At 38.3% G+C, this 20,771-nt stretch overlaps 1 protein-coding gene across 2 annotated transcripts in view; it reads right to left on the minus strand.

Moving 5' to 3' along the window:
• The window catches only part of nckap1l (NCK associated protein 1 like), a 135,320-nt gene that overhangs the window by 29,582 nt on the left and 84,967 nt on the right, over nt 1-20,771 (minus strand). The window contains exons 22-26 of one of the 2 annotated variants that reach the window (XM_039746803.1): nt 18,760-18,890; nt 18,554-18,651; nt 16,954-17,047; nt 3,318-3,397; nt 2,869-2,949 (exon numbers count right to left, since the gene is read on the minus strand). In XM_039746803.1, coding sequence (XP_039602737.1) covers nt 2,869-2,949; nt 3,318-3,397; nt 16,954-17,047; nt 18,554-18,651; nt 18,760-18,890 — 484 coding nt within the window. Of the gene's footprint in view, nt 1-2,868; nt 2,950-3,317; nt 3,401-16,953; nt 17,048-18,553; nt 18,652-18,759; nt 18,891-20,771 lie in introns of both variants that reach the window. The other variant, XM_039746802.1, reaches the window with a different exon arrangement.

Here is a 20,771-nt window from a genome sequence, read left to right on the forward strand (position 1 = left end):
GTAAGTAAGCTGTAAGGAATGAGCCTGCCAAATTTCAGCCTTTTACCTACATGGGAAGTTGGAAAATTAGTGACATTGGAAACTTCAATATGGCGGCCGACAGTGGCATCATACCACTGAAATAAGTACGTACATCGGTTTTGGTTAGCACAGGGAAGCCGCCTACCAAATTTCGTGAAGATGGGGCAATAAATAAGAAAGTTCAACATGGCGGACGTTGTTGACCATTATGACCGTTGCGTGTAGAATTTCGAAATGAAACCTGCTTAACTTTTGTAAGTAAGCTGTAAGGAATAAGCCTGCCAAATTTCAGCCTTCTACCTACACGGGAAGTGAGTGAGTGAGTGAGTGAGTGAGTGAGTGAGGGCTTTGCCTTTTATTAGTATAGATCATGCATATCCTCATACCTTTGAGTCCTTCTTATAATACTTTCAAGTATATTCCTAGGCTTGCTGGAAAAATGTTTTGCACGTTTACAAATCTTAAACAAAAGTAGAGACATTCTATTTTATTTGCTTTAAACCAATTAAACATATCATTATCTTTCCTTGTCTTATGAGAAACTGCCTCATGTTTTTAACTTCACACTTACCCAATTAATCCCTTCTTAAAACAAAGTTTGGCCAGTACTTACCAGAAGGTACAAAGGCATGTTTCTCATTGTAAGTTTTAACCCCAAATGTATTTATTCTTTTTCCACTTTGTAGTTAGTGCTCTTTTGCATTTTAGCGCTACAGTATATGTGTACACCGTTGTACAATTTCTTTTTAAACATTAGCTTATAACGTAGGTTCGTTATTTAAGCTATATTTAAAAGGCAATTTAATAATTTCTGTGTGTTTGAACACACGTGAATTTCGTAAAAGTACCAAAATAGGTGGGGTTTTGCCAAAACCTTTAACCTTTAATCTTTACCCTTGTAGGTAGAATGATAGGGACAGCTTGTGGCTTTCAGACTGCTTTTAACACGTGGACGAACCGTCTGTTTTTGCATCGGGCTGCTAGGATGCCATTACAGATTTCTACAAATTATTTTAGCGATCGTGATCAAGACGTTATGAATTCTATCGCTGTTGATTTTATTTTCATCTTTAAGTTTTTCAGCTCCGCTGGATTATTACGCAAACGGCAAGGTAAGTGCATTGCCTGCATGTCTGTCTACCTGCTGCAACTAAATACAATAACGCGCTGTTCTTTATAGCTTTTCAATATTGTTTTCTAATGGCTAGCGATGTAATTTATTTAAATAACAGTGTTCCCCATCACAGCATGTACTTTTCAGGCAGGTTTTGGACTCGTAATGAAGTGCATTAATCTGTGCTGCCCCCGTGAGTGCCGTTTCATTTTACTGGACAGCCAGTCTCGTGCTATACGTTTCAATCTTGTTGTTTTCCATTTATTTTGTCCGGTTTTTAGTCCCACTTATGCATTGAACTTAAAAGTCCAATCTTAACAGTCCACTCGCATACCGTAGGTAGCAGACGCTACCACAATTCGCCGACAGATGTCGGGTTTTCTTTCCAGCCTCATGCACTGTGCCGATTTTTACAAGACCGCCTCTTGTCTTTTGATGGGATTAATTAATATCCCTATTCCAATTCGGGCCAGGCATGTTAAGGCAGTTTTATTTCTCGGTCGGGAGTTAACGACAGTGCGCGCGACCATCCCAAAATATATACCAAATATTTTGACCGAGCCACCCATATCGTCAGTATAAGCATATTTTAATACATATACAGTATATAAAATATTATAAATAATATATAGTTATTAATGTAGCCACAATCCTGCCGACTATGCCAAGTATGTTACCTGAAGAGGCATTAGCTCTCTTGGAAATGTGTTCTTTTAAAATTGCGGCATATTAAGTAACTAAACAATATAGTAATATTCCAGAAAAGGTGATATCCCTCCCATCGTGATTACGGCGGTACAACAATCACATGTGAAAAAATATACTTTAGCTTACATTTACTGACGGTTAACGCTTTTACAGACGGGAGGCATATGACAGACTTTATCCAGGTGGGAATCTGGATCAACACAGGCTGCCATTTTCTCGTCCCCACGCTGGGAGATTTTTCAGAACTTTGCCGACTCAGCCTCAAAGGGTCTGGCTGTTGTCCAAGCCTTTAAATAATGTCTTGCTTCACTTCCACAAAATACAGAAATATCATAGTGCTGACATGCCGGTTCTCATTCTCCCAATAAAGAAAGAAGATTTTGTGCTGACAGAGGACAGAAATACTCTTCTGTGTTTAAGCTGACTATACAATCCTCCAGTTGTCTTTGGTTATCTAATCCAATGCTTGGTTAGTAATTCTAACTGCTGAGCCTCTGTGTGCCCAATTTAACATGCACATGTGAATAAATTCATACCAGTGAGGATAGAGACAGTAACATTAATATTAAAGAAAAATATAGTATAACATATGTCTAAAGTTTACTCTGCATATCTTTATTTTAAAAAGCTCAAAAATTTTATTTTCAACTTTTAATGTCCTAAATTTTATTGTATGTAATGTTTTTTTTCTAAGTAGTTTTAATAAGAGTGTGTCCATTTTTCATTTGAACATTCTTGTAATTACCACTATAATTATGACTACATTTATGTAACCTACAGCTTTTTGATGCATCAAAGTATATTTTTTAACATTTTTTTTAAGTTTTAGCCTTTTGCATAATTTTGTAAACATGCTGTAATAAGTTCTGACTTATATAAACTCCTTTAAGCATATGTAGTACCTACTTATCTTTGACAAGTCTCTTCTAAAACTTTCAAAAAGAAAAACAAAAATAATAAGAAAACAGATTACGGCGAATAGATGTCATAAAACAAAAGATATAAAATAGGATAGAGTTACAAACCTTGATGTCAGTATCTGGAGTTATTAAATCCTGCAGGCATTCAATGGGTCCCATGATGAAAGGGCAATGTCTGTGCATCACCTGAATAAATGAGAAACTTGACTTAGTGAAATGCATTATCTTTTATTTCCTTTAGAATATAAATATTGCCATTAAAAACACTGGATTTTTTATTACTCCTAGTGTTTGTCTCTTTTTTATGCAAAGAAGTTTTTCATTCCTATTATTAGTTATTTCTTTTACCATTTTTCTCTTCTTTCATATATTGTGCTTTCACCACCAAGAATTCCATTTCATGAATCTAGTTATTTAAATTCTTTAATCATTCCCACAAAAACCTAATTTTAGGAACCCCTTCAAAAGCATTTCCTAGATACCTACTGTATACTTCAAACTAGGCATTGCAGTGCTTTAAAGTACACTTTCAGAGAACTGAAATGCATACGCACATCTCTCATCGCTTCTTGTGTCATGTTGCGGAAAGACAAAATCACTCCAATTATCACCATTCTTTTTAGAATATTATCAGCTGCTGTAAAGAAGAGCAAAAGGTTATTACTTTTAAATGTTCAGTGGTTCAAATATAGTGCTCTGCTTATGGTAAATATAGTACCTGCAGTTTTGCTTAATTTTACCACAGTTTAAAAATGAACAACTATAAAGTACAATCTATGAGTTGGCAGCAGCTAACATACCACTTACTTACTGCACACTTGTCCCATTCCTTCTTTTGAAGCTCTGTAATGATATTTTGATCTAATAGTAGATATTGTACAATATATTTTTGGAAGACATTTACATTTCATTTTTCAGGTAGGATGTTTTATACCTTAGTCAGTCCACATCAGCTATGAGCCATGAATATGAAAATAAATAAATGTATTTCTATAACTTTAAAATTCTGCATCAACATTAACATTTATTTGTCCAAGACTGCACATTTTACAGATTGCTAACAGGGGCATTCATAAAACAATGCAAAAATATTTGCTACTCATCTAACCTTTTGCAGCACTAATCTAGTAGTTAATTACATAAAATGCACTGAACACTTGATTTGAACAAAATATTGTCTTTGCCTTTTCTAACCTAGTGATAGTTCACCTTACGTTTCATCCCACTATTGCTTCCAAAGAGATGTAGTTCTTTGTAATGACATACAATTAACTTGACACACAGCTAGTAACACTGCATATTTTTGGTGTTCCTTATCAAAGTTATTAAAAGAATACTGTTTTTCCTGCTACCAATGTCATGATGCTCCACATTTACAGTACAGTATTACTATATGATTACATACTAATGGTGGTCAGTACATAATCTTCTTGGGCATCTAGAAAGATTGGTTGCCCGATGTAGCACAAAGCAATTTATTATGATGCAAGTAACTTTATCTGAAATAAGCAATGGGCTCCTTCAGAAATAACAGCACCAATTTTTTTTGTTATTTGACATTCTCCCAGCTTTGACTAAGAAGACAACAAAAACCTCCCAAAGAATTCTGCAAGAAAAGGCAATTCAAATAAAGACCCTGCCCTTCCAGATAGGCTGGGGGTGCACCGGGTGTCAAAAAGTGGGGTTGACACAACACAAAAACAGAATATACTGTAATTAGCCCTTTTCTTCAGTGCTGGATAGCCAACCTATCATAGCTGCCTCAGAAATACAATTTAATAATTTGTTCTTGCACAGCGCTCCTCGGGCGGCACAGTGGCACAGTGGTAGCGCTGCTGCCTCGCAGTTAGGAGACCCGGGTTTGCTTCCTGGGTCCTCCCTGTGTGGAGTTTGAATGTTCCCCCCGTGTCTGCATGGGTTTCCTCCCACAGTCCAAAGATCCTAAATTGTCCCTAGTGTGTGCTTGGTGTGTGTGTGTGTGCCCTGTGGTGGGCTGATGCCCTGCCTGGGATTTGTTCCTGCCTTGCGCCCTGTGCTGGCTAGGATTGGCTCCAGCAGATCTCCGCTACCCTGTGTTAGGATATAGCAGGTTGGACGATGACTGACTGACAGCACTCCTCACCAAGTGCAGATGCAGAGCACTGCAACAACTCCCAAGGCAAAATGCATAACAGATTAAAACACTCACCAAATTAGTTTTTGGAGTAATAAACTTTTAGATTTATCTAAAAGATAAAAATGTAACTAATAAGATGCTTAAACTTTGAGAATTCACCAAACTACAGTAGCAGGAAAACGTGTGTGAACCATATGGAAATAACGATATATATGTAAGAAATTTGTCTTAAAATATGATCTGATATTCATCTATGTTACAACAATGAATAAAAACAGTCTGGTATAGCTACCAGCCTACAAATTACATATTTAAATACATAATTGAAACATTTACTGTGTAAGATTATGTGATATGATTACTATGTGAACCGCAAGGCTGAGGACTTCAAGAGGCTCAGGAGTTCAAACACCTTGAGTCCAACCAATGACAAGAAATTAGAGGTGTGGTTTAGAGATATGTTGACCTATTAAAAAAGACTCAAACAATTTGAGTTTGCTATTCACATCAGCCATCCGCTGGTGTAAGCCATACCTTGCAAAACAGAGATCTCAGAAGATCGATAGTCAAGAATTGTTGATTTGCATACAGCTGGAAAGGGTTACAAAGTCTTATCAAACAGATCAGCTATTCAGCAGTTCACATTTAGACAAACTGTAAAAATGTGGATGATTTTGCACTGTAGGCGCACTAGAAGAGGGTGCCAACCAAGATGACTTAAAAGGGACTAGCAAAGCCAAGACCCTAATTCAGTGGATATGCTATGGAATGACTTCAAAATAGCTGCACACAGGTCAGGTTAGGTCAGGTTGGGAAGCATGCACTAGTAGAGCTCGTTGTGGCACCCACCACACGATGAAAGAGCTTGGGATCCTGATTGGCAACTTCCCAGGCAGACATGAGGTCCAATCCCACCCTCCGGAAATGACCATCTATCTGCCGCAGCCAGGTGTTACATGGGCATCCCCTTGGCCTGGTCTTGTTGCTTGGGTCCTCAACAATAAGGATCCTGCAAGCTGTATCACCCCCGGTGAATCACGCCACATGGCCATAGTGCCATAACTGACACTCCCTTATAATGCAGGTAATGTGCCTCATTCAGGATTCCATGAGCAACTGCTCTTTCGACGCAATGTCAAACCAGTGGTACCAAAGGATTATCTGAAGAACACAGTACCAAAGGAATCCAGTCTTTATTTCAGGTCACTGGAAGGCAATCATTTCTTGCAAACATTTAGTAAAACAGCAAGAACCAGGACTCTAAAGAGTTGGATCTTCATCCTTTTGTAGAGATATCTGGAGCATCACACAACCCTTTCCAGCGACCTCATGACCCCTCATGCTCTTCCAATCCATCTACTAGCTTCATAGTAGATACTAACTTCGAGGTGAGTAAACCTCTCAACAAGGTCAACATTCTCTCTCCAGACAAACACACAAACGATGGCTGTGCCCATTAAGGTCATTAAAGGCTTGGTTCTTGGGTTTTCATCCGGGACACTCACAAGTCCAGACACTCTCTCAAGAGCCCCGATGAGAGCCTCCATTGACTCCATAAAGACCACAGCATCACCAACAGATGCCCCACAGCTGCCGAAACTCACAACCTTGCCCAAAACCCAGTCCATGCAAGCACTGAACAAAGTACCAGCAAGAACACACCCCTGACAAACCCCAGAATCAACTGGGAAGAATGCATAGGTTCTGCCCCCACTCTGCAAAACACTCACAGTACCATTGTACAGGCCAGCCATGACATCCATCAACATCAGGGTGATCGTGCAAAGTCTCAGGATGTCCCACAGGACAGCGCGATCCACTGAGTTGAACGCTTTTCAAAAACTAACAAAGGCTGCAAACAAACTCTGTCAATATTTTCATTTGCGCACAATGAAAACCCTCAGTGCCAGGATGTAGTCGATGCTAGACCTCTTAGGCATAAAACCACACGGCTCTGGTCACTAAAGGGTGAGCAAGTGATCACAGGTCCTATTGAAGATGACCCCATCAAGGACCTTACCTGACACTGAGAGCAGCGTTATCCCCCAGTATCTAGCTCTCTTCCCTTTTCAACTAGGGATGACAAGTCCTGTTTTTTTAGTCAGTTGGGAAAATGCCCGTCTCCCAAATGGAAGACTGCTTGCAGTGCCAGGACGACAGCCTTACCACCAGCCTGGAGAAGCTCATTCTGGATGCCACATATCCCTGCAGCCTTCCTTACCCTCTGTTGGTTCACCACCTGTGCAATCTCAGTGAGATTGGCTGATTCACATGTAATTGGAGGATCAGACTTAAGAACCGTGGACCCAGAGATATCCAATGTCCTAGCCCCTCACACCAGATATTCTAAAAATATGGTTGAGCTGAAACAGCTTTGTAGAGGAAATGGTCCAAACTTTCTCCTGAATGTTATGTAGGCCTGATTCCAGCTACTGGTAGTTCTTTAATAGATGTTATTGAATGCTTGATGGGTGTGTTCAATAAAGGTATGAATGATTATAATTGCATCTTGTTAGCTTAAACTTATTGTGTTTGTCCATACTTGTGACTTAGATGAAGATCATATTATATTTTGTAACCAGTTAATGCAGAAAACCAGGTAATTCCACATACTTTTTCTTGCCATTGCAAGTAAAATGAAAGATACACTAGAATCAGCAAAATAATTTTGTATGTACCTGAATAGAATGCAGAAGTGGGTAGATATATGGCAGATGATGTTTAATGTAAAGAAATATAGAATTTTACATACAGGAGGTAATTCTTGAGACGTTTTGGAAATGGCAAGCAAAAAAGCAACAAAAAAGGTGCTGAGACAGAGATGAAGAGTGCTCAAAAACAAAACACAGAGCAGGACTCAAAAGTCAGGAAAGGCAAACAAACGTTTATCATGAAAGTGCAAGACAAATTAAAAAGATCAGAGTCAAAAACACATGGAAAACTAACTCCCTCAATAGATTTGAAATAACAAACGCTATATTATGTTTTTTTAGAAATATCCCGAAACTTGGACACAGGAGAAAGGGAGCTGCCATGTTTTATAATGTCAGTATGATGACATCACACTATAAAACTTCCTGTAGTCACGTAATGGTAATGAACCTCGACTTCCACAACAAAGAAGTCACAAAATGGTAGCACCCTGAGCCAGGAAACAATTGTGATAAAATTGTAAACAAAATTAATGTTAAAAAATAATAATTTTATGAAAAACAAAACAATATGCAAATAGAACAATCAAAATGTGTTCTGGGTGGCATGTGGATACAATTCAGATTCACTTCAGTAATAATGATAGATAGAATTACACAGTTTATACCCAGAAAATAAATATGGGGTTTCTGAATCTCTAAAGTTAATTATTCAGTGTAATCGGCTGTTTCAGAGATATTGAACAGACCTGTGAGATATAAAGCCTGGAATAACTAACAGATGCCTCTGTTTGTAATGAGCTCATTTCTCAAATGAGGAAACGTTTCTTCTTCATCTATGCCAGTGGTTCTCAAACTGTGGGGCGGGCCCCCCTAGGGGGGCGCAAAGTAACAAAAAAGGGGGGTGCGAAGATGTGAAAAAAAGAAAACAAGAATCAAAAATATGAAAAATACATCTATTGAAACCAAAACAAATTAACTTAAACTACATTCTGATACTAGAAAAATAAATATAGAGTTAGATAAATGTCGATCAAAGCTAAGTAGGTATAATAAAATATGCATCTATGATATATCATTAATTAAAAAAGAACAAATTGGTATTAATGGACTCCTTCCAAAAAAAAATTGGGGGGGTGCGATTAAAACTGTTATGAAAACTCGGGTTGCAAATACTTAAAGGTTGAGAAACGCTGATCTATGGAGAGATCAAGGACATACATTCTGAATGGTTCCTGTCCAAAGCCTCAGTGGTTAAGGCAGTTGAAAGAAACTATGGCCAAATGATTGTTGGTACCTGTTATGGTAGCAAACCTAGGATCCATTGGTGGAAAAGCTTTTAATGTGAAGACAGAGGTCTTTATTGCAGTGTTAGCAGGAAGATCTCCAGATCAGAAAGATGGATGCCAGCAGGCCACAAAAACAGTGGCTGTAACAGTGGCTAACACAAAGTCCATGTGTGGGAGGAGTTTGGTGAGGCCGCAGACAATGACTTGTAAACAGCATAAAAACAGGTATGGAAAATGATTCAATAACTCAGGACTGCAGAACATTGCTTGTGCTTTTTACAGCAAAGATTGGGAAACCCTGACTGATACGAAAGATATCATTGAAAAGCAAAGTGAAAACTCAATGAATTTGTCCTTCTGGGAGGCAGTACTGCTGGAAGGAATTGGGGTGGAGCATGTCTTTGAGCTTGCAGCGATTTTAAAGCTTCAAAGTATTAAACAGATGTGTATCTAACCAAAAATACGGTGAGAGAGCCTAAAAGACTTCTTTAATATACTGTGTGGAAAGCAGGAATAGTGCTTTGGATGGAGGTAATGCCAATTAATTACTTTACTGTGGAACAGCTATTCAACTGCTTTTAAAAAGATACCCGAGAGGTCAAAAGAGTTTGCCAATCCTGTCTGCATGTGTTTTATGGATTTGTTGAAGGGTTATGACTGTGTACCCTGTGATATCTTGTAGAAGGTTCCATAAGTATAAGGGGTTTTGGGGCTGCAACTCAGTCTCTGTATTTGAAGATCTAGAGTTGTACTTGCATACTAGGCTTTGTGTCGAGTCTGTTCATGTGTGCCTTAGACTCCAAAAAATTGCACCTTCTGTCCTCTCGCTGGCAAGTGGTAATGAATACAAAACTCTTTGCTAATGTTTCAGTTTACAATCTTAGATTGTTGACAACCTCCAGCTAACTCTTCTTGTGCATTAGTTTACTCCATCATTATCTGTAGATTTAAACAGACATGATTGTCCCTTCACCTTGTATACATAAATTATATAACAACTGATCATCTTTCCTTCTGTGTAAAATCCTAATTTACCCAATAGCAGTTCACTCATGGGGTGCTTGATTAACAATCCTTTAGGCTACTCCTCAGTGGTCTCCAGGACTTAACAATTTCTCCTACTGTGATTCAGAGAATTGAATCTGTTCACTCTCAAGCAGAGGAGACTGTGTGGAGACCTTATTCAGATCTTCAAAACCATCAAAGACATTGATAAAGTAGGTCCTGACAAACTCTTTTATTTTAATACTGTATCATGTACTTGAGGACACCAGTGAAAATTAAGTGAAAGTGCATTTAGGAAAGAAGCCAGGAAGTATTTCTTTATGCAAAGAGTTTTGGGAATCAGAAACAAACTATCTAGACATGGACTTGAAGCTGAAATCTTCACAACCTTTTACAAGGATCTTGATGAGATATTGGGACAGCTAAACTATTGGTTAAACAAATAAGTGACAGAGTGGTCTCTTCCAATTTGTTACATTTGTTTTAATAATAATGATAATAATAATAAATATTAATATTAATTTTTTGTTCCTATTTCCTACAAATGTCCTGCTGTATCTTTCAAAGTGGGCTCTATCAAGTGACCAGCCGGTGATGCAGTCAGTCATGTTCACATACACACATGTATGTTCACACACACACACACACACATATATGTGTGTATATATATATATATATATATATATATATATATATATATATATATATATATATATATATATATATATATATAAAGGCAAAGCCCTCACTGACTGACTGACTCACTGACTGACTCATCACTAATTCTCCAACTTCCCGTGTAGGTAGAAGGCTGAAATTTGGCAGGCTTATTCCTTACAGCTTACTTACAAAAGTTAAGCACGTTTTATTTCGAAATTCTACACGTAACGGTCATAACGGTCGATAACGGTCAACAACGTCCGCCATGTTGTACTTTCTTATTTATGGCCCCATCTTCACGAAATTTGGTAGGCGGCTTCCCTGCGCTAACCGAAACCGATATACGTACTTATTTCAATGGTATGACGCCACTGTCGGCCGCCATATTGAACTTTCCAACTTCACTAATTTTCCAACTTCCCGTGTAGGTAGAAGGCTGACCCCATCTTCACGAAATTTGGTAGGCGGCTTCCCTGCGCTAACCGAAACCAATGTACATACTTATTTCGGTGGTATGACGCCACTGTCAGGCGCCATATTGAACTTTCCAACGTCAGTAATTCTCCAACTTCCCGTGTAGGTAGAAGGCTGAAATTTGGAAGGGTCATTCTTTACGGCTTACTTACAAAGGTTCATCAGGTTTCATTTCGAAATTCTATGCATAACGGTCATAACGGTCAACAACGTCCTCCATGTTGAACTTTCTTATTCATGGCCCCATCTTCACGAAATTTGGTAGGCGGCTTCCCTGCACTAACCGAATCAAATGTACATACTTATTTCGGTGGTATGACGCCACTGTCAGCCGCCATATTGAACTTTTCAACATCACTAATTCTCAAACTTCCTCTGTAGGTAGAAGGCTGAAATTTGGTACTTATGTCAGTGGTATGATGCCACTGTCGGCCGCCATATTGAACTTTTCAACAGTCTTTGTTACTTATGGGCCCATCTTCAAGAAATTTGGTACACGGGTTCCCAACGCTAACTGAATCCTACTTACGTACATATATACGTCCATAGCCTGCAGCTCGGTCACCGTGTGAGGCGGCGTTGGGTCTCCCATCCCAACGCCTCCCACGTTGTTGGCTGCCTGCCTGTATAAGGCCGTCCGTCACTCCGGTCTGTCCATTCCCTTCCTTGCTTCGCCACGGGATTCACATCTCCCTGCTGATAACTACAGCCTTTTTATTTAATCAACGGCTTCTCAGCTGTTTTATTGTTCATTTATTACGATTATAGTTATTGTGTAGGTATTTTAGACTTACTTTACATTGTTCAGGTACCCATTTCCTTTATCATTCCAACCGTACACGCATTAACATGTCTATCGAGGTGATCACCATCGATCAAAGAACTGTCACTTACCGAGTGGTTTCCATGCCCGGAGATACCGCCTGCCTTTTCCATTCTCTTTGTTACATATTGCACGTCCATATCAGGCTCACTCTTGATATCCGGAGAAACATTGTGTCTTATGTATTGAATGACTGGTACAGGTTCAAGGTGTGGACTGATGACGGTACAGGAGATAATTATACTACACAGGAGCACTAGAAGAGTGAAATGCTTAAGCCCTTCACCTATGCATCTGCATGTGAGTTGATGGCTGCCGCTGAATTGTTCGGTTGTCGCTTTCAAGTGTACCAAAATGGCCAAATATTTTACACCTTTGGACAACCGCCAATGCCTCTTAAACATCTTAGATTCACAGGTGACGATTTCAGTAGTGGATGTTTATGAATGTTTAAACTCTCAAAAGCTGCATGTGAAGTTATTGATGAAACCGGTTGTATACTTACAACGCTTGACAGATGCCGAATGTCACTTCAACACAAGTCCTAGAAATACTGTCGTAATTGAAACAAACCATGAAACTCAAACCGATTATGACAGCAGCAATCCAAGCTGTGAGATTTGAGACAAGATTACTGTTCACATGGCCAACTGTACGTTGCATGCTTAAGAGTAAGCTCAGCGCACAGCTTGGTCATATTACAACCGGAGGGCCGAACTGACAATGTGGTATACAAAGAGATCCTTAACAAATAATTATTGGTATATTTTCCCTCAGTTTAAAAAGGTTTAATTTTCTTCTTAATAAAACTTTTAAGGCAGTACTTTGCCACTGCGAAGCACGGGTATTTTGCTTTATATATATATATATATATATATATATATATATATATATATATATATATATATATATATATATATATAGTAAAATACCGCTCAAGGAGAAGTAGTGTGTTAAAGAAGCAATGAAAAGAAAAGGAAACATTTTGAAAATAACGTAACATGATTGTCAATGTAATTGTTTTGTCACTGTTGTGAGTGATGAGTGTTGCTGTCATATATATATATATATATATATAAATATAAATATATATATATATATATTTACACACACACACAAACATATATATATATACATATCTATACATATACACATATATATACACACATACATACATACATACACACACATATATACACACATATATATACATATACATACATATCTACATATATACACACACAGCTATTTCGTATCAGTGCAATACGCTGCTTGTTAAAACGGATGACTCCCGCTCTTACGTGCAAGTCTGCGTGGATATTATGAACTTTCGTATTTGTTCAAGTTCTATTTAAATTTTAAATAGAAGGAATTTTTATTTAGTCGACAGAAATATCTTTGGTAGGAATGGTAAAAACAGACAGGAATATTATTCCTGAATAAATCAACTCAAACCTATAAAAATAACTTATAATATTTTGCTCTCCATAAAAATATATCCTGTCAAAATTATACAAATTCAAATATGAACATGCTGCATAACAAAACCTGGAAATATAAATAAAATGTGTTCCTTTCAGCAATAACAAATCAAATCATTCAGTTGTCTTTGCTCATATGTCATTTTAGAGCTGGACGCCTGGCATCTTTTTTTGGCCACAAGTTCGTTTCTGTTTGCTGTGAGGTTCTGTGTTGTGGAGATTCTCAGGATGGATTGCAGGTGCTCATCAGTGAGGCGACTCCTGTGTGCTGTTTTGTTAGTCTTTATCACTGAGAAGAGCTTCTCACACAGATATGTGCTACCAAACATGCACAAGGTTCGAGCCGCATGTAGACAGACTTTTTGTTCTTCAAAGTCACCAAAGCGCCGTGCAAACTCAGTGCGCTCAGTTTATCAGCAAAGTGCGTATTTGGGAACACCGTAGTGACGACTTGGTTTAACATTACTTGGCAACAGGGAAAGTGGGGCAAGTGGTTGTGTCTCCCATAAAAGCAACTTCACTTGAAATCACTTTGTGATTGTGCACGGGTAAAAACGTCCGCTGAAGTGTCAGATTCTTATTTAATTCTTCTGCTTTCTGTATCTTCTGCATTGCATTCAGGTCTTTCAGGTTACCCTGATGTTTTGTTTTATAGTGCCGTCTTAGATTAAATTCTGTAATTACAGCCACAATAGCTCCACAAATGAGACACACGGGTTCAGTAAACATATACTCAGCCTCCCATCGGTTTTTAAAGGCTCTATTTTCAGAATCAACTTTTCTCTTCAGCATCATGTGAGCTAGCGTTGCATTATGGGATCTGTAGTTTATTGTGTTACCAGCGCTTCATATACCCGGGCCATTAATAACAATAATACAGTATATAAAATGATCTCGTGGGCGGATATAATTACACGCCGGGCGGATGTGGCCCGCCCTTGAGTTTGACACATATGGACTAAATAGAACTTGAAAAGATATATTTTTCAAATGTGATCGCAATTCAGATAGAGTTGACGCACTACAGCCTGCATGCCTCAATGAGTCATCCTCCCTCGCTCTTACTTTTTACCGCTCATCTAATGAATACACTGAGTATGGCTTTACCAAAACAATCATTGATGGCGAATAAAGTATCCATTATTCGAGTATGTAGATCGGGTTATATATATATACATATATATATACCCGCGTATCGCAGTGGAGAAGTAGTGTGTTAAAAAAGCTAGAAAAAGAAAAGGGAACATTTTAAAAATAACGTAACATGACTGTCAATATACAGTATTTGTTTTGTGAGTGTTACTGAGTGTTGCTGTCATCAAGGATTTGATTATCATTATTTCTTTCAATCAGGTTCGTATTTGTAGGATGTGTTGTGTTCAAGTTACATTCCGTGTTTGTCAATCGCTGTAAAGATGACAGGTTTCATTCATCGATTCGTTTCTTACTGCATCAATAAACAGCTCGTCTTCTTCTTTATCTGAGACCTGACACACTGCATGCATGGGTTTTTTTTACACTGTCTTCCTTTAGCGGGACATTGACTTTTTCCACCGTGTGCTTTGTTTCCACAGTAGCTGGATTTATGAATATGCTTATCAGACGCTTCATATTTTTGCTGCCTTTTCAATTGTGTAATTCGGTTTTGTTCAGCTCTTTGGAACTGTTGCCTTTTATCTGTGCACTGCGCCAGTTCACGTGAGCCGCTCGGTGTACATGCATCGAAGGTTCCCAGCTGTGCTGGTGCCATCTCGTGCTATGTCCATGGCTGTATTTAATGTTACCTTAGTCCTGGCACTTAAAACTTTCTCTCGCAGTTTCGCTGAGTTTGTGTCAAACACCACCCTGACCATCTCATCTTCCTCTCCATAAGCACAGTCCTTCACCCGTGAATATTTAGTGGCAGTTTGCTATTGGATTGCCGCTGACGGACGGCCTTATATGGGCAGGCACTAAATTACAAACGCCAGCGCAGCCTGTCTATGAACTTAATTTAAAGTGTAGGTTTACATCGTGCTTTGTTTCAAGTAGCAGAACTCATGAATATGGTTGTATATGTCACTCGCTCGCTTCTTATTGTTTCGCTGCCTTCTCAATTATATAATGCATGTTTTCTTAAGCGCTTTTTGAGGTCTTCCTGGTTTTCTATGTACTGCGTGATTACGTGGGAGGCGTGATGATGTCACGAAACTCCGCCCCACGGCGTTGAAGCTCATCTCCATTACAGTAAATGGAGAAAACTGCTTCCAGTTATGACCATTACGCGTAGAATTTCGATATAAAACCTGCCCAACTTTTGTAAGGAAGCTGTAAGGAATGAACCTGCCAAATTTCAGCCTTCCACCCACACGGGAAGTTGGAGAATTAGTGATGAGTCAGTGAGTGAGTGAGTGAGTGAGTGAGTGAGTGAGTGAGTGAGGGCTTTTTTATTAGTATAGATATATAGATATTGATATAATGTGTGTGTTTGTATATATATATATAAATATAATGTGTGTTTGTGTATGTGTGTATATATATATATATATATATATATATATATATATATATATATATAGATATATAGATGTACAGATAGATAGATAGATATATATATATATATAGTGTGTGTGTGTGTGTGTATGTATGTACAGTATGTATATGTATATACATAGAGAGAGATATAGATATAGATATATATAGATATATATACTGTATATATAATGTGTGTGTGTATGTATGTATGTGTATATATATATATATATATATATATATATATATATATGACAGCAACACTCATAACAATGGCAAAACAATTACATTGACAATCATGTTACGTTATTTTCAAAATGTTTCCTTTAATTTTTCATTACTTCTTTAACACACTACTTCTCTGCTGCTGGTATTTTGCTAGTATATATATATATATATATATATATATATGGTATTTTGCTATATATATATATATATATATATATATATATATGACTATATATAGATATATATAGTCACACACGTGCAATTAGGAGGCAGTCAGCAAGCCCAGAGGTGAGTGATTTATCGACAGATGCGGGATTAAATGACAGTATTAATGCTTCTCTCTCTGATTTTTCAGAACTAAAGAAGATAAATAACTCACATGCACTTCCAACAATAACACTTCCAGAAAATGGCTCCTCAACATCACTCCCTACTCCATTTGATGACATCATTTCCAGTCCCATATTGATGACGTCACTTCCGGCTCATAATGATGATGCCACTTTCCGGTCCCAGTCTGATGACGTCACTTCCGACTCACGACGATGACATCACTTCCAGCAATTCCTCAATGACATCACTTCCTGTATTACCTAATTTCCTGTAGCCATTTTCTGACTCTGTATAAAAGTCACCTGAAAACCACCATCTAGGTTGAATGTCTGATTTTTTCATCATATATATATATATATATATATATATATATATATATATATATATATGTATATATGTATATATGTATATATGTATATATATACTGTATATCCATCCATCCATTATCCAACCTGCTACATCCTAACACATGATCAGGGGGTTCTGCTGGAGCCAATCCCAGCCAGCACAGGGCGCAAGGCAGGAACAAATCCAGGGCAGGGCACCAGCCCACCACAGCCGGTGATGCAGATTTGTAACATAAACAATGTTATTTAGCTAAGCATACTTTTCCACTTACCGGGCAACTTTTTGAGTAATACAGCCATTTGGTCTGACTTATCAAAGTTGGATCTTATCTGCACCAGAGCATCCATGTTCTCAATGACCAGTTTCTGAAAGTGAACCGTATATGTTTCATTTAATATGCCAGGAAACTTTAAACATTGTCTTCTAGCCATTGCAATATGTTTCTGAGCATAAACTGTTTTATCGTAATGATGCAGGACAATGAATGGCAAATCATTTACAAAAAATCCAACTGTGGTACATCTAAGTATAAATGTACTTTTTACTGCACTTATATCTGACAAAAAATCATTGATGCATAGAATATGAAGGTTTTTTTTATTATAGATATAATACTTGTATAGAGGTAATCATTGCTTACTATTCTATAAATGAACAAGTGCCACTCAGTTTTGAATTCAGTTTTATTATTCTTATTAGGTGCTGTATGGACATGCAATGGAAGCAACCTCAGAGGTAAGCACTTTGACCCCACTAACGGGAAATGCGATCACTAACAGCCTCTCTGTTCTCAACTGATGACCAGAGGTTGACATCACTTCCAGTTTAGTCAAGGAGGTCCCACCTCTTCTGCAATGATGTCACCAGGCGTTTATGTTCACTACTGGATCCCCTTCAGGGAAGAACAGAGAGCCTGAGAGAGGCTGTGACGGACACCATGAAACAGGGTCCCAAACATTATATTGGGTCCTAGCTGGTCCCCAACCCTTTATCTATCTTCCAGTTGTCTTTCATTTATACAGGTAACTAGTTTTTTGATAACATTCAGCATTATGGTTTTTGTAGTTACTGTTTGACATGTTTAACACAGATTTTCATTTAATTGTCCACTTTTGAGTTGCACTGCCAAATCTAAATATGAAGCAAGCATCTCCAAGTGTTTTTACAGTCTTGGATGAAAGCGGTTATTAAGTGATTTTTTCCAATGAGGAAGGAAAACGGTAATAGAGTAATGATGCATAACCAGTAATCCATTATTGCCCAGTTTACTGACAAGGACCAATTAAAAGCAACTGGAGGGACCAGAAGATGAAACTCAATATCTGAGGAATCAAAATTAAGGCTCTTGTAAAATCTTTGTATCCACAAACTTGAACCAGTTTGACTCAGCACTGGCTTATATATTGTTGCACCGAATGTGTTTCACTGCTCAGCTTTTGGGTTCACATCTCCTCACTGGAAGACATCACATCATAGCCATGGTTACTCAAAATGGTGACACTGAGTAAAACCCAAAGTAGCATTGCAAAACATTTTAAAACTAAATAATACATAATTTTAACCAATCACAAGTAGAAATATATAAAGAAAACAATGCTTTATTTGCAATCTCTTTAATTCAATTTGTGGTTCTCATTGCACATGACTGGCTTTTTTCATATGTAACATCTTTTCAAATTTGTATTTTCTATGCTGTTCTCTAAAGCTTCTACATCTTCAGAGGTTCAAATGCTATAGTTTAAGGGTCTGGTGATGGAAAAAGAAAACTATAACAGCAAATTATTAAATGAAGATTTACAACCAGACAGTGCATTACACTTACAGTAGCTAAAACTATGAATAAATGCAAAAGTTCCGATAAGGAGCCTCACCTTAAGCTCAGCAATTTGAGAGGTGATGTGCCACATAAGATTTTCCCTCAGGAACAACACTCCATAGGGCCCAATCAGTTCAGCTAGTGCCTGCATTTCTGTCAGGATAAGAAAACACACATGAGTTCTCAGGTTAATCCTCTATATTTTTTGACAAGCTTTTTTGCTTGTTTAATCGGATCAGTCATACGACAAAGCAGATTCACCAGATATGTCAGTGTACTCTTGAGCTCTGAAGCTTTGTTGTTGTTCAGTTGGCTGGTTAATGAAGGTCTGCATTGTAGGTGAGTGAGTGATCATCCCACTGCTAGCCTGACGCAAAAGACCCTCCAAATACCTGCAATTGAAGTAAAGACACAATAAAGTGGAGAAAATGGGTTGCAATTGTTGTGAAATTATTTGCTTTACTAGCATCTTTTTTAAAGACAAATGATGAGTTAGATCTTCCCTGCCCCACAATAAACACATTTTTCCAGATTTTGTTTTAGTTTTGGTCTATGCACGCATTATATATATATATATATATATATATATATATATATATATATATATATATATATATATATATATATATATATATATATATATATATACTGTGGAGGTTTGCCGGCTTTTGGTTCCGGTCCTCACCCCCAGGCCACCAGGAGGAGCTCTCCCGACAGCAGGATCGTGCCCCGAGGTATCCAGCAGGGCCTCATGGACTTTGTAGTGTGTATACACAGCCCTGCTGGATACCTTGGGGGCCACCAGGAGTCGCTGTAAGGAGGCTTGTGCCTTATGACCCGGGAGTACGTCACGGTCACGTGACGGGAAGGAATGATGTGCTCCCGGGGTGAAGAAAAGGACAGTTTGCCCTGACCCGGAAGGAATAAGGAACTGTGGTCTGATTGGACAGGAACACCTCCGGGTCAGGGGCTATAAAAGGACTAGAAACCAGTCCAGACACTGAGCTGTGCTGGGAGGGAGAGGAGCAAAGTGTCTGGGCGAGGAGGAGTGATTAGAGTACTGTATTGGTTGATGAATAGTGTAGTGTGGGAGGTGCTTGGTGCACTGTCTTGTAAAAGAATAAAAGAGTCTTGGACTTTTACCTGGTGTTGTCCCTGAGGGTTCAAGGAAGCACTAGCGCCCCCCTACTGCCACAATATATATATATATATATATATATATATATATATATATATATATATATATATATATATATATATATATATATATATACATACACTGTATATACAGTATATTGCGGTGGGCTGGCTCCCTGCCCAGGGTTTGATTCCTGCCTTGCGCCCTGTGTTGGCTGGGATTGGCTCCAGCAGACCCCCGTGACCCTGTAGTTAGGATATAGCGGGTTGGATAATGGATGAATGGATATAAAGTGTATATATTTATATATAGTAGAGTCTCGCTTATCCGACATAAACAGGCCGGCAGAACGTCGGATAAGCAAAAATGTCAGATAATGGGAGGTGTTAAGAAAAAGCCAATTAAACGTCAAACTATGTTATAATTTTACACATTACGAACCTAATACTGTGGCTCGGTTCACGAACGTCTCTGAACACGTACAAATCGGGTTATAACTAAAAAGTTTGCCAAACTTTTGCCTCTGTTCACGACCACACACTCGGTATAGGAACAAGCCAGTTTCCCTATCGGTTTGTGTGCGCTGAAGATTTCCTCTCGTGTTCAGTCTCTCCCTTTGCACTCCCTGTGAGAGAGAGAGAGAGACACAGACAGACACATGCAAGCCCGAGGGAGACACACGCTCACACGTGCGAGAGAGAGAGAGACACACACACACACACACACACAGGCGCGCGCGAGACGCGCACATAGGTGCTTGTGCAAGACACATGCACACACGCCAGAGAGGGCTGGCCATAATCCACTGTAATCATGTTTTACAACAAAATAACAGAAAAATGTAACTGAAAAAATTAACTTAGCAACAAAAAATAGACTATGCTCACGCCTGCAACTTGCAGTTCTTGTTGCCAATTGATACTTTTTTTTTTTTTTTGCGGTGGGATGTTGCATAATACAGAATGTTGGATAAGCGAAGGTCAGATAAGCGAGACTCTACTGTATATATATAATGTGTGTGTGTATGTGAACATGTCATGATTTATACAATTTTAAATTAAGGTTTTTGATTTTCTGAAATCAGGTAGCTGTGACAATATAAATATGGCTCCAAGCCATTTATTCAAATCCCTCA

This window comes from Polypterus senegalus, chromosome 3 (assembly GCF_016835505.1).
Source record: "Polypterus senegalus isolate Bchr_013 chromosome 3, ASM1683550v1, whole genome shotgun sequence".
NCBI lineage: Eukaryota > Metazoa > Chordata > Cladistia > Polypteriformes > Polypteridae > Polypterus > Polypterus senegalus.